Below are 25,646 nucleotides of genomic sequence, written 5' to 3' on the forward strand. Positions count from 1 at the left end.
CCACACCCATCGCGCCTGTCCAGCAAGTTATTTCACATTTTCCTCAATATAATTAGCGCAAGAGAGCCGGCATGCCACAAATTCACGATTGGCACAAGGACGAGCAATAGGATCTGCAGACATATCGCAGCAGACAAAAATCATCATAAAGGCGTCTCATTTATTTCGGCTCTTCTGTTGGCCTACGTGGAGTAAACTGCAACGTACTCGACCTCCATCATGGAGCCGTATCCTCCCATGGTCTGGTCATCCGGGTTACCGGGCCCTGTGAGAGAAGAAAACGTTTAGTAAAGAGGCCAAGAAATTCATGGTCCATGAGTCTATGTAAAAACTTACAGTCACCACCGACGGCAACGTTCATGAGGATGAACATGGGGCTGTGAGCGAGTGTGCTCCAGACGGCCTGGTCGTTGATCCTTTCGCCGGTGACGGTGAGGAAGACCTGGCCGTCCTTGGTCCATGTGATGACCTGCTGCCTCCAGTCCTGGTTGCGGCGGTCGATGCGGACGGCCCAGGTGTGGAAGCCGTCGTCGGAGATGGGGGTGGTGGACTGGATGCCCGTCATCTCGTTGCAGGGCCCGCCGGGCACGACGCCGCAGTGGACCGTGGCGTAGACGACGGGGTCGCCATTGAGCTGCTCCATGATGTCGAGCTCGCCGCACTGGGGCCAGGGGGTGCCGTGGTGGATCGAGTCGCCCATGGCCCAAAAGGCCGGCCAGATGCCGCGCTTGCTCGTCTTGGGGTTCCAGCCGAATCGGATGGCGCCCTCGATCTGCAACATGCCGCCCACGGGTGCCTCCCACGAGCCCTTGGTCTCGAGCCGGCCCGATGTCCACTTGCCCGACGCGTCCTTGTTGGGCACGATCTGGAGGGTGCCGCCGCCCGAGATCTGCATGTTCTTGTTGTCGGCCTTGTACGTCTGGTACTCGTTGTTGGTCACCCGGCCGCCGTCGATCATGGTCCAGGCCTCGGCGTTGGGGAACGCCCCGGCCGCGCCCGGGAACCTGTCCTCGAAGATAACCTTGAGCCCCTCGGCTTCGCGGCTGGGGGCCTGGCCGGCGCAGGCGAGCCCGGCCAGGAAGGACAGGATTAATCCGGTGTGATGAAGCATGTTGGATGGTTGGGGTTGTGTGGTCTGTTAGTGAAAGTTGACGAATACAGACGTAGGTGTGTGTTGGTGTTCGGTGTCTTCCGGCTGAAAATGAGTGTTGCGAGTAACAAAAAAAGTTCTCGGAAAGGTTAAGATAAAACAAAAAAATCAGAAAGAGGGTATATGAGTAAGTATAGGTGGTCAAGAATGTATGTATATCTAAGGTGAGTCGGGTAGGAAGTGAATAGGACCCGGCTTTCACTGTTGCCCTGGGCAGCGGAAGCTTCAGAAAATAGAGGGACTTATGAATACGAAGGCGTGCAGCGAAGTGAAGAAAGCACCGCTGACTGGTTTCTTGAGAACCGGGTATAAAACGAACGGAGGATGTACCTGGAAGGCAAAAGTAACGAAGGTAAAGCACGGAAGACGAGCCACGTGTGAGAGGTCGAGGCAAGGCAGGCCTGAGGACGGGACGGCAAAAGAAAGAAAGCATGGAAACCAAACGGCATGTGTAGCTATATACGTACACTACGGGTGGCAGCAGATCAGAGGGGGTACATTCAGGAGCGCGTTAAAGGGAGGGACCCATGCCGGCAGTTAGTGCAAGGCAAGGCACGCCCAGGGAGGAACCCTGTGGCAAAACGCCAGTCAAGAGGCCAAGACCACGCCGGCAAGGCCTTCGCCTATGCATCTGCAGGCTTGGGGGCCGGCTGAGGAAGGCAGCGGGCAGGAACGAGGGCCGTCTGCAAGCGCTGTAGCCACTGTGGGTTCCCTCACCGGAGACGCTGCCGAGAACCAGAAGACAGGTAGACTCCACAGTGCTGAGACCCTGGCGGCTCGGCTTGATTGGGAAATGAGGAGTGGGTGGCCAGGGGGATGCGTCCTGGCGTCGTTCAAGGAGACCCAATGGGTTCCAGAAGCCCAGGACAAACAGGCGGTGCAGCCAGCATGAGGGAAAAAAGGACGCACGGCTGGGGAGGGGGGCCGCGGATAATCTGTCCGACACAGCGTGCTTTCCTTTTGTCTAGAAGAGCATGATTTGATTTAGGAGCAGAACGGCAAGGATCGGCGCTTGCCGAGTGCCGCTCGGCCTGTTTCCGTGGCCAGCTGGAGAGGTAGGGAGGTGTGGCAAGGCAGAGAAAGCAAGTAGGCGGACGAAAAAGAAGATTGTGTTAGGACGCCCAGGCGATAAGCAGTCTTACGTGGAGGCGCGAGGCCGTGTCGTCCATCATCGGACGAACAATTCGTAGAGACACAAAAGCAAGAAATGGAGCGGAAACCCCCGCTGTTTGTTTGTCCAGCCTTCCCCTTTTTTTTGGGGATCCAGCCAGGCAGTACAGGGGCGGACGGAGGGAGAGCAGAAGGTTCCGGCAGGCCGCGATTGGATCTTGCGGTTGCTCGTTCCTTTGGTTAGACTTGGTGGAAGAGGATGCGGGTGCAAGGTGCCAGGGTTTTGACGCTATATCGGAGGGTATAACACGGCAGGATATCTTTCTCCGGCGAGCTGGGCAAGGCGCGATGCCTCTGAAAGCGCGGAACCGGCAAATGTTGAAAACAGGATGATGAAGAGAAAAATAAAACCGTCAATGTGCGTTTTGGGTGCAGGCGCCAGGGGGTGATGCAACACACCATCCATCCACAATCCCCCCCTGGCCACGACACGCCACCCCCAATCGAGCCCGCCGCGCACACCCTCCCGCCAGCCCGACAGGTTCCTGCGTCCGAAGGGCGGGCTCCATCTAATCGCGTGGCCTGAAACAGGCACGGCAAAGGTGCGCTGTCAACAGAACGGTGAGCCGCCAACGCCAATGGACGGGAGTGGGTATGTGGGCTGGCATGGCTGTGGCTGCTGCATGATGTTGACCACCGCTCTTGAGGGGCCCCCACCCCGCATCCTTTGGTGCCTTGCTTGTGCTTGGACGGGCGTGCCTGCGCAATCCCAAGATTTTTTCGAGATGACCCGTGAGGGAGGGTCGGTCGTCTGCCGCGTTGATGCCGACTGGGAAGTGAGCCGCAGTCACCGTCGCGGAGAGGTATGGGCTGGGCTTCCCGGCCCGGACGACATTCCAAGGCAGCGATGGCTGGGCGACTTGTTGGGGATCTTAGGTGCGTGTGCGAATGCGATGGTTCAGTGCATAAACTTGGAAGTCGGAGAGTCCATGCCTGAAGAATCAGTGAACGTGAGGCCGGCTACTGCAAGCCAGAGCAGGTGCCCCTCCAAAAGTTCAGAGGGAAGCTCCTTCCAATCAGAACGGTCCGTCAAGCCCAATCGGGCCCTGCGCGATGCGTTGTCCATGAACAAAATATAACTCACCAACCGGCACAATTTCATGTAAAGAAAATAAGAAAAACCTAAGCACTTAGGCAGCAGTAGAAAGGATGGCAGTTTGAGGCGAGAAAGCCGCCCACACCCACCCATAGCAGAGCGTCCTGCCATTAATCGATCATCTCTCCGAGCCGTTTGGACGATCCCCGCCCGCTCAAAGGGCCGCGCGCGCGCCGGCCAGGCGGGCCAGGGCCAGGGCCAGGGGGTCACACCCAGCGGCTTGGTTTCGCCTTACTCTGCCCCAACCACATCCCGGCACGCTTGCATCTAACCCCCTGCTCTTTCTTTTCATGTGGGCCTGAACCGCATGCTTTTTTTTTTTTTGCTCTGTTCCAGTCCAAAACCCATCAACAGCTACTGGTCGGGGTGTGCGCCCTCTCAGGTCCACACGCGATGCATTCTATCGGACGACGAAAATAATGGGCATGCAAGCTGCGACCAGTGATATTGGCCTTGATACAATGTACAACTTCCCCCTCCCGAGTTTATCTTGGCCATCCTGCGTGACCGTCTCTCGAGCAGTCAGCCTCGGGCATGTCGGGCGCCGACGTTTGAAGTACATTCGGGGCGGGGTGCAGTAAGTTGCGTCAACGGCATGCTGTGCGAGCTTGTTCTGTTTCTTCCTCGAGCTTCCCCCAGTCGAGGTGGTGCATACCTATTCCCGATGCCGGACGCCACATGCAAGCTCGCGTGTTTCTTGCGTCCGTCCGTTCACGATTCCTGTCCCATCGGGTAACCGTTTAAAGTGGCGTTCTTGGTCCAGCCTTTCATTCCTCACACCAGCCCTCGGCTGGCTGTCAGCCTCTCGGTTGAATCCAAACCCGGGCAGGGGTGAGGCGAGCATCGCCTACGATTCATCTGAGTCGCTTTGAAAGTCATGGCCTCCTGCATCCTAACTCAAGAAATGTGTTTGGTAATATATCCATCACTTCTGACACTTCTACTTGGCGCTTTGAAGTGGCCTGCTAGGCGCTACAACTGGACCTCAAGTCACTTTCACTGTGATCGTCCCCATATGCCTCGGTATCTCGTTCATTCCTTCGCCTTTTCACATATCTTTTGGCTTTCATTTTGCTACTCTCCTTTTTATCACGCATTTGCCGTAACCCCAGGATGGGTCTCTAATAGCGGAGAATACGGACGAGTATCAACTCTACCCACGTGGCCGTCAGCGGATGGTCCTACAAACAATGAGTGGCTATTGGCTGACAAGTCGATGCATACATACATTATATATATATATATATATATATGCATTCCTACCCAGCTATTGAGAGATATGAAGACGCCGCGCTCCTGTCTAGATCACTCTCGGCCTCGCTTTGGCCGAATGGCGCGGCTAGGACGAATCCAAAAGCAGATACGTGGCGAGCTCTTCTCGGGCCACAGATTCATCCGCACTGATGCCTCATAAAAAATCAATACCCGTGATTTATCTCGACCCGATTTCTGGCTACCTAGTTCGGGTCGAGAGAGGGGACAGAGGCGGGGTCCAACACTCCACCGTGATGCGAGCAAGCATTGTTGGATATGGGTGTTGAGGCTAGTGACGCAACTTAACTAACCCTTTCCTATTCGAGATCGTGGCTAGCGGGTGGTGACGCAGACCGCGGCAAAAGGGGTACCTGCGCAGAACGACCTGTCCCCCCCCACGGCCACAGGACGCCACATGTCGCCCGAAACGCACAAGCACCACACCGAAGTCAAGATAGCCAATGCGATGACATTGATAGGAAGAACGATTTAATAAATACAGGGGTGTCTGTCCTCCACGACCTTGCCCAATCGACCACGACATCTTTGGTCTTAACCAGCACTTATAAAACGGATACAGGGAAATAACAAAGGGAAGAAGACGGCCATAAAATGAGACAACACCAACACCATGGCCGTGAGGGGAAACAACAAATCGGCTGAAATTTTCACCTTGCTTTTTCTTTTCGTTGGTTTCCAGACATGCCCCTGGGATTCCATGTGCCTGCTAGCGGACCAACTCCGCCTATCATGCGGCAGACACGCACGGCCTCGGCATATCAGCTGGCAGACGCAACAAGAACGAGGGTCTCTGCTCAGGTGGCGCCACCAACGGGCGGCAGAGCATTCCATATCCATCACGTGACGTGGATACGTGTGCCAAAGGGTAAGAAAATGGAGTGGGGAAATAAAACAAGTCAAAGCCAAAACAGCACGCCCACCGCCGTTGCCCAAACCCCATTCCCAGCCGAGCTCGTGAGTTGCCTATGTGACAGTAGTCCGTTGAAAGGTGAGGCCGCCATCGCAGAAGCGGAGAGCAAGCAACGGCCGTGGACTATCCGGGAATGGAGGCAAAAAAAGATACAAGAAAGCACAGCGCAGAACACCAGGACCCCATCGATGAGAAGCCTGAAAGAAGAACAAAAAGCAGACTATCCGAAGTGAACAAGTAACGAAGGAGAAACCAGGGCACCGGATTCGCGAATGCTTGACCCGAACAAATCGATGAAGACGGTGAGGCTGACGATCGAGCCCGCAGTGAGTAACGAGGATTATGGATAGATGTAGCTGCAAGCCATTTTTGGATATAGACAGGGGGAAGAAGTTGCCTGACGGAGAGGAACATGGCCAAGATGGTGACTGCGAGTGAAGGTCCCAAAAACAGGAGTAGGGCCTCAGGGGAAGGTCTAAGTTGAGTCCCACTCGCGGGATAAAGCGTTGACAGGAAAATGCGGCTGGACGAGGAGAAAAGGTAGGGTTAAGTCACAGAAAAAGATACAGAAGAATCCAGGCCGGAGGAACGCCGTGGTAAATGACCGTGGAACACCGTGAGCAGCTAGATGTGATGTATGATGTTGGCAAAGACGGGACAGGGCCAGAGGCGTGTCCAGACCCCGCTACGAAGGCGGATTCTCCGGCAGAGCCAGGAAGCTTTGCTGACCCACGACGGGAGTAGGTAGCTCGAGCGAGCAAGATTCCTACTCTGCCCCAATCTCGTTTGCGCTTTCCATTCCGAAGGTAGTCGAGCTGAAGTCGAATCCGTTCTCTTCGCTGTTGTCGTGCAGGAACGTGTCGAAGTCGAAGTCGGTGAGAACATCCGTCGATGTAAGAGGGTTCGCGAAGTCCATGCCGCCACCGAAGTCCTAGGCAACAGGGGGGCTTGTCAGCATTTTTGCTTTCTGGCATGTCCAGCAAACCAGCACACGAATGACGAGACTTACCACGTCTCCCATGCCAAACTGGTTCGGATCCGCATGCTGAGGCGGGGCAACCGGAGGTGCAGCAGCCGGTGCACCTGTGGGCGGCTGGCCGTTTGGCAAAGGCTGGGCAACGGGGGCTGCGGTAGGGGCTGGATTCTGGCCCTTGTTGCCGAAGCTCTGGGACGCCATGGGCGTGATTGGAGTCGCCGGAGTCGGCGGCTCGCCGTCCGTAGGGGCATCCGCAGCGGGGGTGGAGCCGGCAGCAGCATTGAGATTCGCGTTGGACTTCTTCTGCGTCGGGGTCCATTTGATTAGAATGCCATCATTTCGCAAAACATTGAGGTAGCATGTGCGAAGCCATGCCATGCATACCTACTAACAGAGACAAGGCCTCTGTTAGTGGTGGGGAGAAACTCACCTTGTCCTTGGCCTTCGTGTCCTTCTTTTTCGGGCCGGGCTTGTTACCCTGCTGTGGCGTAGGGGGTGCCGCAGTGCTGACCTGCGGGGATGCGGTCTGGTTCCTCTGGTTTGCGTTGCTGTTCGCCGCGGCCGTGGGAGGTGGGGGCATGGTAGCCCTCTGCTGAGGGGTCCCGTGGACATGTGGGCCCTGCGGCCCTCCTTGCTGAGGACCCCCTTGCGGACCACCGGGCATGGTGTTCCCGTTAGGGCCGCCTTGCCATTGCATGGGAGGTCCGCCGGGTCCACCAGGCTGCTGCTGGGGCTGTTGTTGCTGCTGCGCCTGCTGTGCTTGTTGCTGAGCTTGCTGTTGAGCTACAAGCTGCTGTTGACGTGCGGCCACCATCATCTGCTGCTGCTGCGCCGGGTTCATCCCGTTGAAAGGAGGCTGCCCCGGGTGAGAGCTCGGGGGCCGTCCCATGCCGTTCATCTGAGCAGCAACCATGTTGCCATTCATCTCGTTCATGCCTTTGTTGAAGAAGTGCGGCGCATTGTTAGGGTCCATTTGATTGCCGACGAAACTCATGGGGTTCGGCGACTCCCGGTTTTGAGCACCTTCAGGTAAAGGGGAGCCCATGTTTCCGTTGTTTATTTGACCGGCACGCTTCATCTCGTTGGGGTTCGGGGACGCACCAGGCCTGGCACCCTGCGGAGAAGCACCCTGGAAGGGCTGACCATTTGGTGCTCCAGGGGGGCCTCCCGGGCCACCGGGACCGCCCGGGCCAACACCAGGGCCGTCCGGCCGCGGCATGCCCGTACCGTTACCGTCCTGTTCCTGGCGAGCCATGAGGAGGCGCTTCTTGTTCTGCTGCTCGAGGAGCATCAGCTGCATCTGATAGTCCTGCAGAGCATGGTTGCTTCCACCAGCGCCCCCAGGGGCGCCGGGCCTCATGCCGCCGGGACCGCCTGTCATGTCGGCAGCGTTGTAGTAAGCGTTGATCGCGTTGCTGTCGGGGCCACCGGGGACCATGGGAGAGCCTTGGCCCTGGGGACCGCCGGCATTGGGCATCGGCTTGTTGGGCATCTGGTTGCCATGATGCTGTTGGAGATTCTGCGCATACGTCTGGATAGTCTTAGTTGGCACCGCCGGTGACGACGAGTTCTGGAGTGTCTGTATTTGGTCAGGGCTCACAGTTCCGTTGGGATCAACGCCGTTGGCGAGGAGCATCTGCTGCATTTGCTGAGGGCCGTGGCCTACCTGCTGGCCTGGCATGCCCTGTCCGGCAGGACGCCCGTTGGACAACATCCCAGGTTGGTTCTGGTTGAAGGGGCCCGCATCGAGGCGAGCGCGCTTGGAAGGCGAAGGCGCGTTGTCGGTCGAGTTTGGCGATCCTGGGCGTTGCCGGTTGCCGTCCATGTCGGAAGGATCACGTTGCATCTGACCCTGTTTCTGGTGCGCAAGCATCATCTGGGGGCTGCGAGAGGAGACAACCGTGGGTCAGCACGCCCTCTTCAAGCGCGTATACATCATGTGCCCAGATAGCGGCGAAATCAGAAAGACATACTTTTGATTGTTGGCCATGGCAGCCCGTTGCAGGTTCCCCTTGCTCATCATGGTCATGCCCCCGGGGGGAATGCCTCGCATTATCATCTGCTGCTGGTGGGTCATATCGGTGCGCATAGTCCGCAGCATGTCTTGTTGCTGCTGCTGCCTCATCCGGTTTTGAGCCTGCGAAACAGTCGCGTTAGATGGCCAAACGGAACGTGTGCAGTGCTTGACGCCGTTGATACCAGCAGAATCTCACCTGGGTGTGGCCAACGTATTGCTTGACCTGTGGGCTCGCGCCGTGGCCCTTTTGCGCATTCAGGATATCCCAGAAGATGCAGAACCACTCGTGGAGAAAGCAACTGTCTGTCTGCGAGGTGGGCAGCGAGGGCGCCGGAAGGTCGTCTGGGCGCTTCCCCTCGATGTCATCCTTGGAGTCGGTATCCATAGGATCGTCTCCGAGACCGTTGGTGGTGATATTCCCGTTCTCGTCCCGAATTTCTCGCTTGTCCTTCTTTACGTTGAGTTGCGGGTCGCTGTTCAGGACAGCCCGGGCACAATCGTACATCTCAAACCTTGACCAGTCACCAATGTTAGCAAGGAGATGAGGAAACAAACAATAGTGCTATCGCGCGAGGGCACGGGTGCCAAAGAGAGAGCAAACAAACCTTAGAAAGTACTCGTAGATATATGTGTTCAATAGCGTTCTACTGTTCTTCTGGGGACCCGCCGGTCCGCTGCCGTTGTTCATCATGGGCATGGTAGCCCCGACAGGACCACCCATTGGGCCCATGTTTGCCATGCCGACGTTGTTCATCTTTCCGAAAAAGCGAAAATATCGTGTCTGCGCGTGGACGGCGTTGGCGTCGCGGCTGGCGTAGAGCGCAGCAGGCAGCGGTCAATGACGGCGAGGGCGTTTGGTCTTGTTGAAAAGTCTGCGAGCGCGGTTGCGAAACGACGTGGCACCGCTCGAGAAAGCCCCCCTTGGCTGATTCTGCCTCCTTGGGCGCGCACCAGGTGCAAACCCGACGGTGCGGCCTGCTGCGAACAAACAGCGACGAGAGAGCGACGCGATTCGGGCCGGGGACTGACACGGAGAGGGACAGAGGCGTGTCGACAGGCTGCGAATGAAGGCGACTATGACTGCAAAAGATGGGAGGGGCGAGACTGAGTACAGCGATAGGACGGGGTTGGGTCGGGCGAGACCGCCTCGCCTGCTAGCCTGCTGCTCCTTCTGCGGCGCGGCTGCGCTGCGAATCTCCGCCTGCAATCCACGCCGTCAAGGCTGCAAGTACGGTCTGCGTGATGCCGCGTTGGCAAGCTGGTGGTTTGTGGAGATAACCGAGTGGAAAACATCAAAATTACTGCAGGAAATTGGGCGAGTTCCGGATGAAGCTGTAGAGCCGGGCTCCCGCACACTCTGGGGGAAGGAGGGAAAAGAAGGTGGATGGTTTGGCCAAACCCATCATTCGGACAAAATCACACCGTTCCAGAACTTGCGCAGTGACCCGACTCGGGACCGTGTCCGGGTAACAGCGCCACCAGCCTTAACAGCAGCGCAATCACCCTGCACGACCTCGGAATTTTACAAGAAGACTCGGTTCTGCTCTCCCATATTGTTAAATATCTTGCACATTTTTTCTAGTATGATCAACCCAGATTTTGGTGCGGCTAGAGCGCGTTGAAGTCTCCTCGGCGTTAAGGCAGCTACAACTGCGCGGTGGGTAAATCTCATACTGCACGTGATTACCTAAGCGTTGATGATTCGCGATCACTGCGCAGGGGCGGTTTTGTATTGCCCCAGGCCTAAGTTTGACCTCGTCGTTAATGTGCCGTTGCATGTCTGCAATCTTTGAAATTTATTTACCCCTTGTTCGTGCCGCTCATTTTGTAGCACTTGGCCACTCCAGCATGCAGCGAAGTCGCGCTCCATGTTCGGAATCGCGACACACAATCCCGACATATCTAGTGGCTGAACGTGAGGCATCGACATACCTGCCAACGTATGTACTACCCAACAGCTAGCATCCACACACATCAGCAGACTGAGCCGTGTAATCTCGTGGGCGCGCATATGTCGATAGAATTTTCGCCTCGCGCCCGTTCAGCGCCCAGCACGCGCATAGGTGCTGTGTATTGACCCCATCCAGGTCACATCGTCGGTCGCAATACTATGTGGGGACAGATCCAGGTCGTGTCGCGTCAGGGGGGCGTTGTTAGGGGCGAAGGGTCTCTGGTGCCCCATCAACCCAAATTGACGTGATTTTCGGGGAGGTCCATGTCCTCGCTGCTCACAAGTCCCTCCATTTTTCCCGTGGCGCGTGATGACCAGGTTAGAAATCACGCTCTAGACGCCTGAAGAAGCAAAAGGAAGCGAGGTTGTCAGGGTGGCAATACCTAGCGACAGGTACCTATCGCGATCAATGTACGAGTGTAGCACCTAGGTAAGTTCTGAGAGCCATGAGCCTCTTGCTCTTCCGAGCATGCCGGTCCCGGCAGATACATCGGGCCGCCTAGTCTAGAATAACCTAGGAAGACCAGTATTTGATTGCCCACAATAATTCTCCCAAAGCTTGGTTACCTAGTGCAACAGTGCGGGTTGGGAAGACTCCCGTCGTACATGGAGGCCGTGCTGAATCGAAGATATATCTATCTACCATTGAGTGATGTTTATTTTGAGCACCCAAGTTTAGTAAAGTAGAATGCAGTTCCTCGACCGAGATAAAGCATACCTTGGAATGTCGCTAGACTCGATTTCTTTAACCGGGGAGAAGATACGGAGGTCGACGCAGAAACATGGAAAAGAAATGAGCAGTCAAAGCCAAGCCTCTGCATGGCGCATTGATGCTGTTGAGAGTACCGCAAAGCCGAGGCTGCGAATCAGCGGCCCAGGCTATTGCAAGGGCTGTGGCATTCTTTGCTTCTTGGAGGCAGCGTATCTTACCCTAGAAGGGACTGGATTCTGACCGCACATTTTTGTCTGTATTTGGGCACTCTCGATGTCATATATTTTCCTCTTTTGGCCTCTAACTGTGGCTCTGGCCCTAGAATCGCAGAAACTGCAGGAACCCCAACTGCCGTGCATATGCGCCATCTCGCATGTCGTGCCGACGATGCATGCGCCAGGATTATTTTTCATGTTGGCTCTCAGTTCAGCCCGCCTTTCGACCCTTTCTTTCCCCAGATTACCGGCTTTGGTGGCGCGGGAGAGCCACAATCTGTAGAGACGGGCCCGGCCGACGCGTTTAAATGGACTAGTCCACGGTACTATGGGACCCGCAACAAACGCTCTCCACATTGGCGCGCGGGGGTGCGGTGGCTTCCATTGCTTACATTCAGCCCAGATGGTATGGGGAGCGAGCCCGCCGAGCGCCGATCCCTCATCCATGTCAAGGTCCCTACCAACCAACAGCTCGCCTGGGCTCTGATAATTAAGGACTCAGGAAACACTTCGAGCCGAGATATTGACGCAATCCACACAATTCGCGACACTGGTTCGAGAAAAATGTCAAACGAGGTAATAACTCATGGCATAACTTGATGGACTTATATGATCATGAGTTTGTGTGCTTATTTTTATTATTCCTTTCTTCGTACTTTATTGACCAACGACCGAAAATTGCCTGATTGTATAGGAAATGCGCGGCTGTCAGAATTTTACAACCACGAGCCAACCAGCTAGGCGTGAGAAAACCCCATCCACGCCATCACTATGCTAATGCCCATATGTGTCCCGACGGATCCATGCCCTGGGGCCTCAGTCATCCTCTGGCGGAAGCTCATCGTCGATGTATCGCACCAATGTTATGCGCATCTCGGTGGTATCGTTGCCCCGTAGAACGTCGCTGATGAAGTGGGCCTCGACTTGCATCTGGACCATCTCAAGAGCGCCCCTCAGAACACCGCAGAGGATGTTGGAATACCATAGCTCGTCCTGTGCCCTTCCGTCGTCCGGCAGCTCGACAAAGTCCGCAAGGGGGTTCTCGTCAAAGACCAGAGAGAATTGTTTGCTATCGCTCGTCCAGTTGGTGATCGTTGGCGTGGTGTTGAGGAATATCTTGAAGCCGACCTATACCACACAGTGTTAATGCTGACTATTTAAAGATGTCTGGCGAGACTGTGGACTTGTTCGTGTATGCCGACCTTTGCGATCATCTCGGCCGTGTCGCGGAAGTTCAGACACCGCTTCATTGTGTTCGACTTTGCCAGGTAGTCCTCAATGAGCCGCAGTCCAATGTTGTAGCCCATCTTGTCAAGTTGCTTGTTGACCGCAATATAGTCACTATCGAAGTCCTTGCACAGCTGCGCCACGATCGTCCCGTAGGTCAAAGTGACGAGCTCGGCGTTGACCTTGTCGATTCGGGTCCTTCGTCGCATCAGCAGGTATACGAGCCAGGAGCCTTTGGGGGACCTTACTTCCATATCCTATAGAGTTGTCAATAGTTGTTTCTTCACGAGGGGCGAACAACACAGGCGATGGTGCGGGGGCTCTAGACGTTTGCACGTACTCCTCACCAATGCGGGCGGCCTTGTTGGCAGCCATCCTCGCGGGGAAGGCTCGAGGATGGGCTGTGAGGTATGGTGACCGTTACTATACAGATTGGATGTCTCGGCCTGGTTGTGTTGCGTCTCGAGTCGCGGATGAGGGTGTCGGTTGGGTATAGCGAGCACAAGGGGCAATATCGGTAGGCGCAGACCGTAATGCAATGTGCGGGAGGCGCGGCGCGTCAGGTGGGTGTCAGCGATAAGATAAGAACGTCCCGCCAGCGCAGGCAGTGTTTGTTGCCCCACTATCTATGCGGACGGAGCTTGCAATACAGTCTGAATACACAGTGTTTGCTAGTATCCAAAACAATTCCTAGCTCGCACCTTGCGAAGCTGAAGTCACGACAAGGCTGAGGACGCGACAAACCAACTTGACCAGACAGCCGCAAAAATCAGTGCCACATACCTCGCGACGAGCAGTCTGGACCTGACGGCCGCATTCGGCTGTCCATACGAACCCCCTATTCTCGGAACGTATGCCCTCGTTCGACATGTCCGCAGAAAAACGCCCAGCATCCGATGAGCCCAGCACCACGCAGCTGGTCAAACGACCGAACCTTGGGCCTGGCAGCGCCGCTGCGCGAAGTGATGGCTACTCTGGGAATGGCGCGCTTATACAAGCGGTAGGTGGGATGCGAGGCTGCTGGTCACGATGCGCTGCGCCCCAGTTGCATGTGGAAATATGGTCCTTATACGGATGCTAACAAGCGCGTTACATCTCACAGGGACCTCGCCTGAGCTCACTGGAGGCGCCACTGATGGAGCTGTCCGGCCACTCTGGAGAGATCTTTACTGCAAAGTTCAATTCGAGCGGCCAATATGTCGCATCGGGGTCGATGGATAGGTCGATATGTAAGTCCCCCGATCGCGAAGCACACCCGTGCCTGTTGCAGGCCGCTGACTGTTCAACCCGAGATGATTACAGTACTTTGGAAGGCGCACACGAACTGCGAAAACTATGGGATCCTTACTGGCCACAAGGGTGCGATTCTCGATCTGCAATGGTCGCGAGATTCGGACATTTTGTTCTCTGCCTCGGCCGACATGCACCTCGCCAGTTGGGATTTGACCTCGGGCACGCGAATTCGCAGATACGTGGGGCACGAGGAAGTGATCAACTCGCTGGACATTAGCAAACGTGGAGACGAACTCCTTGTCAGCGGAAGTGATGACGGCACCATCGGCATATGGGACCCGCGCAAAAAGAACGCAGTGGATTATATCGAGACCGGGTTCCCGATAACAGCAGTCGCCATGTCGGAGGCGGGGAACGCGATCTACTCGGGCGGAATCGACAACGATGTCAAAGTGTGGGACGTACGAAAGAAGGCCGCTGTATACACCATGACTGGACATCGAGACACCATCACGTCACTCAAGGTCTCGCCAGATTCGCAGACACTCATGTCATATTCGATGGACTCTACAGCACGTACCTGGGACATCCGGCCATTCGCACCGACGACGAGGCACATCCGGACGTTCGATGGGGCGCCGTTTGGACTGGAGAAGAACTTGGTTCGTGGAGGCTGGGATAAGGCGGGCAAGAGGATCGCTGTTGGCGCGGCTGACGGCACGGTCGTGATATGGTCTAACGAGACTGGCAAGCTGCTCTACAAACTGCCTGGACACAAGGCCGCGGTCAACTGCGTGGAGTTCAGTCCCGGATCCGAGTCATTACGTAAGTTGATCAGTTTTCCCATTCTGATACACGAAAGGCTTGTGCTAACTCTGCATGCCAGTTCTGTCTGGTTCGACCGATAGAACGCTCCTCCTCGGAGAGCTGCGGTGATGCTAAGGTGGAGCGAATGCTCCAGGAGGCTCGGGGTAAAAAGGAAGCGCCCCGACTTGAATGTCTCACCAGATTCAAGAGGGGCTTTGATAAGTAATCCGATCATTCTCCAAAGCCTCGACGCTCGAGATCATGTGTCATTGATCGACGCGAGGTCCTTCACTGCTGGAAAACATGGGCGGTGATGGGGCAAAATACCGGACCGATGGCGCACTGCGGCCGAGCAGCCGCATTGGGAGGTCGTCGTCTCGAGTTGGTGGAGAGCCGCGGACGATTTTCTTGTTTTTCCTTTCCTCCTCATTGATACCAAGCCTTATGACACAGTCCGGGGCAGCTATAAGCGTCATGGGAGTTAATTCCCTGATGGGGGGATCTTCTGAGACTTGAGGAGATTTGACTGGGGTCATTTGATCCAAATCCGGGGCATCTGCGCGGGCCGTTGTTTATCCTGATTTGTCAGGATTTTCACTACGCAACCGGGTTCTCGGTGTGGACAGAGTTGTTTCTCCATGTGGTTACTGTTTATCAAGTTCATGCCCTTGAGGAGAGATGGAAGTTGAAATCACTGTCTGTCAAAAGGTACCAAGGTAATTTAGCTGAAGCCCCACTTCTCTCGAAAGCCGTGCACCGAACCGATATCGAGAGTGACAGCTGTGGGCGCGCACAACCAAACCAGACAACGACATGGATTAATCGTAAAGTTGACAGCACAACATGCACATTCTCCAAGATGCCTCGTGGTTTTTGTGCCCAATTGTTTCAAAACAGAAACGGCCTATTTTGGAACATTCTGAACCCTGGACGCAGGAGAGCGTCTTGCCTGATTGGCCCAGGGTGTTGCGAGCACAAAGGGAAGTTGACTCGCCTGGCACAGACAGGGGTTGACCCTAGCGTGTGTCGTTCTGAAACGGCTCCCCGACTAGGGCCCCCTGCCCCTTCCATCATGCTTGCTCGCCGCCGCCCCAATGACTGTCGCAGAAAGTCGCGCGCTGTCCAATCAGGGCGGCCGGGACCGCCTAGCATGAAGCGGCGCGCTGGCGTGCAGCGGCGGCTTCCAATCGCAACGGAGCTTGTTGGCGACTTGGTGTGCGGGAGCAGCCAGGGGGACGCCAGGCTGATACAATGCGGCCTCCGCGCGCGTGCGCTGGGGAGAGAGGCGAGAGAAGAGAGGGAGGGAGCGGCTCTTTGTGCTCTCAACAAGCACGAACATGGGGCCGTGGTTGACGCAGGGGCAGGGCAGCCGCCTGCATGTGCAGGCTTCGCTTGTCGTTCGTCGGAGACTATTGGGCACTAAACACGCCCCGATTTGGAGCGGACTGGAGCTTCTCTCCCCCAAAGGGCCGCCTGTGCCAAGGGGCAAGGGGGCAGGCGCCCATTTCTCGCGATCGGCCGTGTGTCCCCTCCGTCTGTCTGAGCAATGGCCGGGTTGCAGTCTGTGTGTTTCCATGCTGCTTGTTGTTGGCACTTTGGGCGGCTTTTTGATCAGGAGGTGCCGTTCGTGATGCATCGCCATCCACCATCCACTCACACCCCACACCCACCTATATCCACCCGCTCCTACCCACTTGGACCACCTGGGCGGGTACCAACCGCATTCGCTGGAACCAAAGGGAGAGGCGATTCCGGAATTCATAGGCCATTAGATGCCCTGATTTCTCCCTGGCTCGGCTGCACCTGCATCCTGCTGGTGCCTTGTGCTTAGGGCTGCCGTCGGGTATGTCGTTGGCTGCGACCGTCTGTGTGGCTGTCATTGATCCTTCCCTTCCCTAGTCCTGGCGATCTTGCTTCTTCCATCTTGAGCTTGGGCCCTGGCCTTGCCTTTCTTTCGTTGTCATTGTTTTCTTTTCCATCTTAGGGTCTGGTCGCACCCTACCTTTTCCCCATCTCGGGCGCTCTGGACGTCTCGACTGGCTCTGCGAGCCTCGCGGCCTTGTTTTTTTCTTTTCTGCACCTGTGTATGCATTCTCTTCTTCCCGCCCGTTGATCGTTCTTTTTTCATTGTTGTTTATACCGACTCCTCCCCTTGTGCCGACCGGGTATGCAGAGCGAGACAATCGATCTGGTACAAGGCATTCTCCCTTGATAACACCTCAACACGCACCTCCCTGGCTGCAAGATATTGCAGGTCTGGAACAGAGAGCGCGTTAATCTCCACTGAAGACACACGAGCGAATATCTACGAGACGAAAAGGACAGCGCTCGCCACACTCGAAGCGTCCGAACGCTCACGACTCGAATGCATTGCGCCTGACTTGGCGAATCGAACCTTTGTAACAACGACGACACCTCATTCGCGCCCTAGCAAACATGGACTCTATCAGGGTAATCCTGCGCCGCAACGGTCCGGCGGACGATGTCGAGCGCCAGCAGGCCCCAGCTCTGGCCGCCAGCACGGTCAGCAGCTCTGCGCCCAGCTCGGCACCGGACTCGCCGCGCCCGAGGCAGGAGATGGAGGAGCGCGCAGCTGCCAACCCCCGCTTCCTCCACCGGCTCTCCAGCTTCTCTCGCCCCGCGATCCCCTCATTCTTGAGCAGGCGCTCGAGCGTGGCCGCCCAGCAGAATGCCCAGGGCGGCGCCGCGTACGCCCAGTACGCCCCTCGTCCCACGAGCAGCCACTACTCGGACGAGCCGCTCTCGCCCAAGTCGGCCAACTTTTCCATCAACATGCCTCATCTCCCGTCGACGAGGCTCCACCTCCCGAACCTCACGAGGACGTGGACCCAGGGCTCGAACGGACCCCCCTCGCGCCCGACAACAAGGCAAGGCGAGGCCCCAGCGCTAGTGCCTGTGCGCAGGCCAGGCTCGGCTGGCTCCATGATCGGAGGACCGATGTTCCCCGAGCTGGCCCAGCCCCGCCCGGCCGTGCACGCCGCCCACGTCCCCGGACACGCCAGGGGAGGAAGCTCGGGATCAGGGCTCAGCGCCGCCGACCCGGCGGAGCAGCACCTTGCCGACCTCGCCGGCACCGGCCGGGACAGGAGGAGAAGGCGGAGGAGGCACCACCGCAACGGCGACAGCAGCGGCGGCAGTAGCAGCAGCAGCAGGCGGGAGGGCGAGACGGAGGAGGAGTACCAGCAGAGGAGGGAGGCCCGCCACAGACGTCGTCAGCGCCGGCGGGAGCAGGAGCAGGGGCAGCGACCCACGCCGAAGTACTTCCTATTCTGCTTCCCCTGGATTCAGTCGAAGCGCATCCGCAACCAGATCCTGAAGTGCTTCGTCTCGGGTATCTTTCTTATCATGCTCCTGACAGTTTGTGAGTTCTCCCTGCGTTCTTTGGTCTGCCATGTGTCCTGGACCCCACCGCTGACCGATATTCGCCCAGACCTGTCGCTTTCCCTAACGAAGAACATCAACTCTAATGAGTTCACGATCCTGCTCATCCTCATCATCCTCTTCGCGACCATCTTCTTCTGCCACGGCCTGATCAGGCTCTGCATGTTCCTGATCAAGCCACCACAGGAGCACGACGAGGAGCGGCGCCAGCAGGAGGCGCTCCAGCAGCGGGCCGCCATGTCGCAGCTTCACAACCCCGGCGGCTACGCGGTGCCGCGCGAGCCGATCCGGGTCGTCCTGGCGCGAGACGAGGAGGCGGCCGGCATCGAGAGCGAGACCACCAAGCTCCAGCCCCCGGCGTACGGCATCTGGCGCGAGAGCATCAGGGTCGACCCGGACCGCATCTACTGGCAGCGCAATTCGGAGGCCCGGCCCGAGACCTCGTCCTCCCGCGACGAGCCCGAGGACGGCGGGGCCGGCCTGCGCGGGGGCGGCGGCGGGGGCAGCGGCGGGGGCACCCGTCGACCGCCCTCGTATGCTTCGGACGACGGCGTGTCCTACATCGTCGAAGCGCGGCCCCGATCCATCGCGCCCACCGCAGCGATGAACATCCCCTTGCCCCAGCACCCTTCAGAGGCCGGGCGACTAGCGCTGCCACCGAGCTAGTGAGCTTGGAGGCAGGGGAGATAACACGAAAACGGGGTGTACCTGCCTGGCTTAGCAGAGGTGGCAGTGATCATTTTCCACCCTTTCGGCGGATTTTGCTTTGTCCTGTAAAACAATCGTAGAACGGCGCATCTGGCGGGGGGGATTTTTGCATTTTCTTATTTTTCTTATTTTTCTTTTCTTGTACTACTAACAAGGGAGTCCTGGCCGGCATACCCATCTAATCATGTGCGGCATTTTTTCAAAGATCGCCCTTCATCTACATGAGTATCTCATATGTACACTTGCGATGGTAATCCCCGGGCAGTCCTAGATACTGGCCTGATATTTTTATACGGGCCGCAATAAAAGGGGTGTTGATAGTATATCCACAGCCCATAAAGTAATGGAGGTAGTGGGTGCCGTCCTGTTTTTTCTTTCTTTTTTTTTTCGTTGTGAATGGGCGTGGGTCCATCGAAACCGCGCGAGGCCCTTTCCAGGAAATGTCCTTTTACATTCAGGCTAGCCCTGGCCAAGACGTAGGTGGCAATATGGTTTGACTTGCCGACAACCAGTTGTGGAACACCATTGCAGGTCCATGTCCAGGCAGCGGATAGGGAAACACCCAAAGGTTGCTGTTGCCTCTCCTTATTGGAACGACTTTGGACATTTCAGCCCATCGTCTCCGGGCTCCGGCGCGGGGATTCCATGTTGCAGCCATCCGGGTGGGTGCCTTTGACGGCTTCGGTACATACGCCATAGGCTTGGGGGAGGGGTTCCCGAGAGCGCGCGCACACAAAAATACAAAGACCTGTCAACAAAAAAGGGTTTGGCAAATCGGACTCTGGCGCCTGGATCCTCCCCCCTCTCCCATATCGCGTGGAGGGGTTGCGACAGGGGGGCAACAGTTTTGCTCGACCGATCACAGCACGAGCCTAACCAGTGCCGGCCCCCTCGCATGGTCTGTTTTCAAAGCAGGCCCGCGGCGTCCGGCTTTGGATATGGCGCAATGGACCGGCTCCATTGAGGAAATAGGGGGATGATAAGCTACTGCCAAGCGTGGGTGGTGGGCAAGCAAGACAAGGGGTCTCGCCTGACGGCTACCGCCACCAAAGCCCACGCATCGTAAGCACGGCCCAAGTGAGGCATCGTGTTGCGCTCGGCCGAGCACGCGGACAGAAAGTTTGCGTGGGACGTTCGGCCGTCGTCTTGCTTCTCCACAGAGCCAATGGGGAGTTGGGTCGGGGTGGTGGACAGGCGCGGGCGGGCGCTTGACGTGGAGTCCGTGCGTGCGGACTCGCCACCCTCCCCTGCAGAGCTGGTAAAGTTGCGTTCCGAGCAAGCTGAAGCACTGGGAGGCGGGCTGGCGAAAGGAGGCACGCATACCACAAAAGAAATGGCAGTTTTATAAAATTTGGGGATTATAATGGTTAATACTATAGGATTTCCGATTTTTATTAGTCCTATTCGCCTTCCTATTGTTAAAGTGCCAGGTGGGACTGCCATCTTTTTTGTAGTGGGCGTGGGGGGCGAGATGGGTAGGAGATATGCTCTAGAGAAAAGAGAAATACGCGTTACGGGGACTGCCGCGGTTAAAAATAGGTGGGCGATATGGAGTTCTTGGTAGAGACAGGCTGGAAGGGTTACAAACGGGCTAATTACCAGGTACCAGGTACGTAGAGGTATCGAGGGTGCAGCAGCTTCGGAGTCGAGCGGAGAGTTGGGCAAAGGTGATAGCATCTTTCCATGGGAGGAAATAGATGTGGCCGTTTGTTTGAGTGGTTGCATGTTGTCTACCAGGGATGGGAAAGGGTGAGCAAACAGCAACCCCTCAAGTCTCAGGTTGGCCAAGTTGCTTTCACTGGCGGTGAGCAAAACTCGGGACAAGCTGCCGGAGTATCACGGATAGGGGCAGCTGAACTACAGCCGACCACTGCTTGCTTCTTCCCTCAGCTTCATCGCAGGTTTTCCCGCTTGGACTGGCGACTAGAAGCCAGGGATGTTGCGTGCAACGGGGAAGGAGCGGCCGAGATCTGTCAACCTCGCTCTGTCACCCGAACCGCCCGCATCAACGGGCCCACCCAAATAGTGGGTCGCACATGGCATGGCACCCTCCAAGATGCACAGCCCGTAAATACTCGGGCATATAGTAAGGGCACATTGCAACTATTGCTGTCGGTGGGATGCGGGCAAATACTCGCAAGCACTGGCCGTGCAGTTGTTCCTGGGCTCCATCTAGGAAGCGCGATCTGGAGGAGGTGCCTGGCTTGAAGCTGCTGGGACCGAGGGGTCTCAGAACCCCCCCCCCAAAATTCCCTGACCAGTGCCTGCCCTAGCCGATTCGCAGGCGCTATGCCGCGCCGGAGGGGCCGCTGACACGCCTGGAAAGGGCTAGTGTCGCTCCCAGGATGTGCCATTTTTTTTCTCGCCTCCACTAGCCATGCGGGACGGATCACACTCCCAGTCGGGTACCTTTCGTTCACTCCATCCACACTTTCTCCTCCCTCACCCCTCCCTCTCGTTGAAAGGTCTTCTTCGCTTCGTATCAACGGATAGAATCGCTACCCAGACATCCTACTTTCGTTATTTCGTCTCGGCTGAATGACCTTCGCAGGCTTGCGCAGGCTGCTGTGGAAGTTGGACGTGAGGCCACACAGGATATCCCGCAACGTGAACAGGTAGGTCAGTTGGCGTTAGCCTTTTCCGTCGCTCTGTTTTCTGCGTTCTCCTCCCTATCTGGTTCTCTCTCCTCCCAATCCCCGGCGCATCCCAAGAACCCAGAGCTCAGGAGGGCCGAGGAAGAACCGACGGCGTTCCGGCCAAGCCGCCACCTTCGACCTGCGACCCGCGCCAGCCCAACGTGGGTGCTGTCCATTGCGTCTCTACCCGAGCGAGCCCACGCCGCCATCGCCGCTGGAACTGCTGTGGAAACGGCGCCTTTGCTGCGACTGCCAAAGCGCCTGGCGCAGCCTTTTCCAGCTTTGTGGCCGTGTGCCCGCATCCCCGCTATTCGATGGATCCCCCGCCTCGACTCCTCGGACAACCGCTCCACCTATGCCTCTGTCTACCAAGGCTTCTGGGCTGCAAACATACCCAAGTGCGAACCTCCGATGCCGTCTCGAGTCTACGGCTTGGTCGTAGGGAAGGCTTGAAGGCGTGGACACTGATCGGCGGTCTCGCCCTGGAGTCGGAGCTGGCATGCGCCGCGGCATACGTCGATATTATGACATCTGTCATTGGCGTGAAAGATACACGGAACGGTCCGCCGGGACGTTACACAGACCTCGCTCTGGACGCACGTTCCTGGTCTCTCGGTCAAGCGGGCTTCCAACCCAATGCGCCGAATTGTGTTCCTGTTGGAACCAAGGTTCTCTGACATTGCGCTTCCACCTTGAATTTGGCCATATTCTGTGCGCCTCAAACGTCATGCCGCCCACGAGGCTTCATCGCCACGTGAGATTTCTGCACCATGATCTCCTGCGATCTGGGGTTCCGGAGCACCATGCGACCAAATATGGAATGATTGGCCGCGCGCGGCCGTGACACCGGCCCTGACCAGCTCTGACCAGCACACGGGAAGCCTTACCACCGGAGGGGAGCGGAGAGAGAACCAGAACTTCGGCTCGTACCACGATCGCGTGCTGATCCAATGCTGACTCTGCCGCAGTTTCCAACGATCCGAGGCCATGTCTTCGCTTTCTCGTCGGGCCTGCTACAAGTGCGGCAATGTCGGCCACTACGCTGAGGTTTGCTCCTCCGCCGAGCGCCTCTGCTACAACTGTATGTACCCTGCTTTTTTTTTTGTGAGCCGCCGCGGGGTCTTTTGTGGCACTCTAACATAGTCTTTACAGGCAAGCAGCCGGGCCACGAGTCCAACGGCTGCCCCCTCCCGCGGACCACTGAGGCAAAGCAGTGCTACCACTGCCAGGGCCTAGGCCACGTCCAGGCCGACTGCCCAACCCTTCGCCTGAGCGGCGCCGGCGCCGGTGGCCGCTGCTACAACTGTGGACAGCCGGGTCACTTGGCTGTAAGTGATGAGCCTATGGCATTTACATGCCAACATGGTCACTAGTGACGCAACGCCTGCGTGAATTTCGAGAGCGCCTGTCGCTAACCCTTTCCGAAGCGCGCCTGTCCGAACCCCGCTGGTGCGAACATGGGCCGAGGCGCTCCGGTCCCCCGCGGTGGCTTCACTGGCGGATTCCCCCAACGTGGTGGCTTTGCGGGCGGCCCTCGACCTGCCACCTGCTACAAGTGCGGTGGCCCGAACCACTTCGCTCGTGACTGTCAGGCACAGGCGATGAAGTGCTACGCATGTGGCAAGCTCGGCCACATCTCGCGCGACTGCACCGCTCCCAACGGCGGCCCGCTGAACACCGCCGGAAAGACATGCTACCAGTGTGGTGAGGCCGGCCACATCTCAAGAGATTGCCCCCAAAAGAACGCCAACACCGAGGCTCCGGCCGCCGAAGCCCCTCTTGCGGCCGACCCATCCGTCATCGCCGCCGCCCCGGCTCCTCCCATCGCTCCGGTTGCGTAAAGCCCTCACCACACCTCGCCGATCCATTCTCCCCCTCGGGGCAGGTACTCTTTCAACCTTGTCTTGGGTCAGGGTGAGGCGTGACGCAGCGTCTATCGCGGCCATCATGGGCCTGATGAGCCCAAACACCTCCTTTTGAATCCTGGCCCCATAACTTTCTTTGGGCACTTATTGCCCCTGTTTTACTCTCATCTTTTGACTTTATGCGTCTCCAAAGCTCCTCCCTTCTCTCCATTTTCTTTTCCTTCTTTCCGTTTGGTTATCCCCGTGATCTTGGCACTTTGCGACCTAGTTCTTGTTTCGGGACGGCGTACTCGGTTCTCGTTCTTCGTCGACGCAGATTCCTCTCATGATTCCTTCTCTTCTTCTTGCTTCTTTTTGGCTCTGCCGCAGCTTCAAGGCTTAGTTTCAGATCGTCTCGCTCCCTTCTTGAGAACGAAAAGAAGAACCTCGTGGTGGCGTCAGTCATACGTGCCCCCAGCTGCGGCAAAGTGCTTGGACTCTCAAAAATCAATTTCCCATATTTTAACCTTCATCACATCCTCGCAGCATTCATTTTCTCTTCTCTTTTCGTTCGCGGTCCGACAAAAAGCACATCCTTTGTTTGCGACAAACCCTCATCCCCTTTTAGGATATACCCCCTCGGCGCCGGAGATGACAACGAGTTACGATATTCACGGTTTCAGTTTTGCTGGTTGAGGACTCACATTCGACCATGGAAGGGCAAGCTATTGGTTACTAGGCCATGCATTCCCGCAAGGACCACCGCGCCATCTGAGCTTCTCGCAAGCCATCCCAATGTCTCGCCTCAACCGACGTGCAAGAAGCTTAGGAGGCTTAGAGCTGCCCCAGAGATGTTACAGGAGACAAAATCTCGATTTCTGTTCCCTGGGATTCTAGGCCGGGGTTATCAGGCTTCTGCTTCTCGGCGTAGGCCAGCGCGGTGGGAGGATGGATGGCCGGGGGCGCCCGGCAGGCTCGTTGATGTTGGGGAGCGGCAACCATGCAGCAAGGAGGATAAATGGCGGAGTGGAGGACGAAAGGAAGCGAACGGAAGATCCTGCAACGATGCTCGCTCGGAGGACTGGGGGTGATGAAGGTGCGATGGTCGGTAGGGACGCCTTGTCTTGTGTACTCGATCGGAATTGTAGAAACAAACGAAGTGGAGAAAGCAGTTCGGCTCTCGCGTGTGGTGTTGTTTTTGTGTTGGCGCGTGGGCGAGTGTACACGCTTGGGAGTACTGGCGTTTGTCTCTATCCCGGTTGGCGCCTGGTGTTTAGGAGAAAAAGTGGTTAAAACAAAAGTCCGGCGATGAGGTCTGCTTGTTTTGTATGAACAGGGATGGGCGGCTGATTCTTCTTATTGGCGGTTCCAAAATAGGAAGCAGTAGGCACAACAAGAGCAAGTGCTTCCTGTTGGCTGGAAGTGTTTCAGACCTAGGCGTGGAAGAAGATGTAGAACTGCTTTCCAAAATCTGTGATGCACACGGTAATATCTACGAATCGGAGGAGATCGTCATCTAACATCTGGTCGAAAGTTGCAGTCAGCCTTGGGGGAGGTGGCAATGTCGAGGCTGCTGGCCGACTCCACCATTCAGCTGTGGAAAAGGAGAGCACAGCCTGCAGGGAGTGGAACAAAACAAGTCAATGATCGACTACGAGAATCATGCCCATTGTATACTGGCAGGGAATCAACAGTGAACAGCGATATGGAGAGATGGACCGTGAGTTCTCTCGGCCTATCCCTAACTTCTGAGATCGGTCACTGGATAACGCACCACCTTGGGCTGATTTGATTGTGCATCTCGCGCTCTCCATCAGATGATCAAGGCTTCTCCGGCCATTGTGCTGATCCACCATACATATGGCCACACAAACATGGCTGGTGCGCGAGGTACTACATGCGCCCCAAGGCAGCCCCTTATAATCAAATCAGCCTTGCACCCAGTGAGCACAGCGAATGTGTTTGGTGTAACAGAACCGTTGTTGTGTAGCCGCGTGGGATGGTATGGGCACATATGAGAAGTTAGAAAATCGGGAGCGTCCTCATACGCCCGGACTGGAATAGCGGGATAGGCAAAGTATAGGTAGGTACCTGGGTGGTAGGTAGGAGGCAACAGGATGGGCTGCATATCAGCACATATGGTAACACTCATTGCTTTTCACTTGTCCCTCGCTTTGTCCTCACCTGGGTGACAGAGTACCTCGGTGCTGGGGCTGCACACTCGTCGCATGTTCCGCCACAGTGATATATATTGGACAGCACCACATCCAGACCCTCCTTGTGTTCCTTCCTTTTTGGTCCAAACGTCTGGTCGCCT

General features: G+C 56.7%; 9 protein-coding genes across 10 annotated transcripts; 4 read left to right on the forward strand and 5 right to left on the reverse strand.

The window, feature by feature from the left end:
• Positions 1-182: 182 nt before the first annotated feature.
• GGTG_09728 (beta-glucanase) lies at positions 183-1,111 on the reverse strand (the record flags this gene model as incomplete). The annotated part of the gene is made up of 2 exons (XM_009227586.1): positions 183-265; positions 337-1,111. The coding sequence occupies 2 exons, from the start codon at positions 1,109-1,111 to the stop codon at positions 183-185; spliced, it is 858 nt and encodes a 285-aa protein (XP_009225850.1).
• A 3,111-nt stretch (positions 1,112-4,222) lies between these two features.
• GGTG_09729 (hypothetical protein) lies at positions 4,223-4,830 on the forward strand (the record flags this gene model as incomplete). The annotated part of the gene is made up of 1 exon (XM_009227587.1): positions 4,223-4,830. The coding sequence occupies exon 1, from the start codon at positions 4,294-4,296 to the stop codon at positions 4,828-4,830; it is 537 nt and encodes a 178-aa protein (XP_009225851.1). The 5' UTR covers positions 4,223-4,293.
• A 339-nt stretch (positions 4,831-5,169) lies between these two features.
• On the reverse strand, positions 5,170-9,984 carry GGTG_09730. 2 transcript variants are annotated; one of them, XM_009227589.1, is made up of 7 exons: positions 9,200-9,984; positions 8,791-9,106; positions 8,551-8,714; positions 8,244-8,460; positions 7,008-8,156; positions 6,611-6,880; positions 5,170-6,532 (listed from the first exon to the last, which is right to left on the reverse strand). In XM_009227589.1, the coding sequence occupies exons 1-7, from the start codon at positions 9,346-9,348 to the stop codon at positions 6,368-6,370; spliced, it is 2,430 nt and encodes an 809-aa protein (XP_009225853.1). In that variant the 5' UTR covers positions 9,349-9,984; the 3' UTR covers positions 5,170-6,367. The 2 variants fall into 2 exon arrangements, with proteins under 2 accessions (XP_009225853.1, XP_009225852.1); XM_009227588.1 differs by having other exon boundaries at positions 7,008-8,108; positions 8,178-8,460.
• A 1,083-nt stretch (positions 9,985-11,067) lies between these two features.
• GGTG_09731 (hypothetical protein) lies at positions 11,068-11,919 on the reverse strand (the record flags this gene model as incomplete). Its single annotated transcript, XM_009227590.1, has 3 exons — positions 11,068-11,184; positions 11,264-11,798; positions 11,865-11,919. 2 exons carry the CDS (start codon positions 11,917-11,919, stop codon positions 11,425-11,427), a joined length of 429 nt encoding a protein of 142 aa, XP_009225854.1. The 3' UTR covers positions 11,068-11,184; positions 11,264-11,424.
• Positions 11,920-12,044: 125 nt separating this feature from the next.
• GGTG_09732 (BET3 family protein) lies at positions 12,045-13,262 on the reverse strand. The gene is made up of 4 exons (XM_009227591.1): positions 13,040-13,262; positions 12,948-12,956; positions 12,675-12,897; positions 12,045-12,600 (listed from the first exon to the last, which is right to left on the reverse strand). Exons 1-4 carry the CDS (start codon positions 13,072-13,074, stop codon positions 12,289-12,291), a joined length of 579 nt encoding a protein of 192 aa, XP_009225855.1. The 5' UTR covers positions 13,075-13,262; the 3' UTR covers positions 12,045-12,288.
• A 151-nt stretch (positions 13,263-13,413) lies between these two features.
• Positions 13,414-15,597, forward strand: GGTG_09733 (WD repeat-containing protein 57). Its single transcript, XM_009227592.1, has 4 exons — positions 13,414-13,699; positions 13,802-13,928; positions 14,002-14,757; positions 14,819-15,597. The coding sequence occupies exons 1-4, from the start codon at positions 13,553-13,555 to the stop codon at positions 14,866-14,868; spliced, it is 1,080 nt and encodes a 359-aa protein (XP_009225856.1). The 5' UTR covers positions 13,414-13,552; the 3' UTR covers positions 14,869-15,597.
• A 268-nt stretch (positions 15,598-15,865) lies between these two features.
• Positions 15,866-16,163, reverse strand: GGTG_09734 (hypothetical protein; the record flags this gene model as incomplete). The annotated part of the gene is made up of 1 exon (XM_009227593.1): positions 15,866-16,163. The coding sequence occupies exon 1, from the start codon at positions 16,076-16,078 to the stop codon at positions 15,866-15,868; it is 213 nt and encodes a 70-aa protein (XP_009225857.1). The 5' UTR covers positions 16,079-16,163.
• A 399-nt stretch (positions 16,164-16,562) lies between these two features.
• On the forward strand, positions 16,563-19,211 carry GGTG_09735 (hypothetical protein). Its single transcript, XM_009227594.1, has 2 exons — positions 16,563-18,121; positions 18,191-19,211. The coding sequence occupies exons 1-2, from the start codon at positions 17,176-17,178 to the stop codon at positions 18,805-18,807; spliced, it is 1,563 nt and encodes a 520-aa protein (XP_009225858.1). The 5' UTR covers positions 16,563-17,175; the 3' UTR covers positions 18,808-19,211.
• Positions 19,212-21,271: 2,060 nt separating this feature from the next.
• Positions 21,272-25,268, forward strand: GGTG_09736 (zinc finger protein GIS2). Its single transcript, XM_009227595.1, has 4 exons — positions 21,272-21,464; positions 22,454-22,566; positions 22,638-22,813; positions 22,913-25,268. The coding sequence occupies exons 1-4, from the start codon at positions 21,388-21,390 to the stop codon at positions 23,324-23,326; spliced, it is 780 nt and encodes a 259-aa protein (XP_009225859.1). The 5' UTR covers positions 21,272-21,387; the 3' UTR covers positions 23,327-25,268.
• Positions 25,269-25,646: the final 378 nt, after the last annotated feature.

Source organism: Gaeumannomyces tritici (genome assembly GCF_000145635.1).
Source record: "Gaeumannomyces tritici R3-111a-1 unplaced genomic scaffold supercont2.5, whole genome shotgun sequence".
Classification (NCBI taxonomy): domain Eukaryota; kingdom Fungi; phylum Ascomycota; class Sordariomycetes; order Magnaporthales; family Magnaporthaceae; genus Gaeumannomyces; species Gaeumannomyces tritici.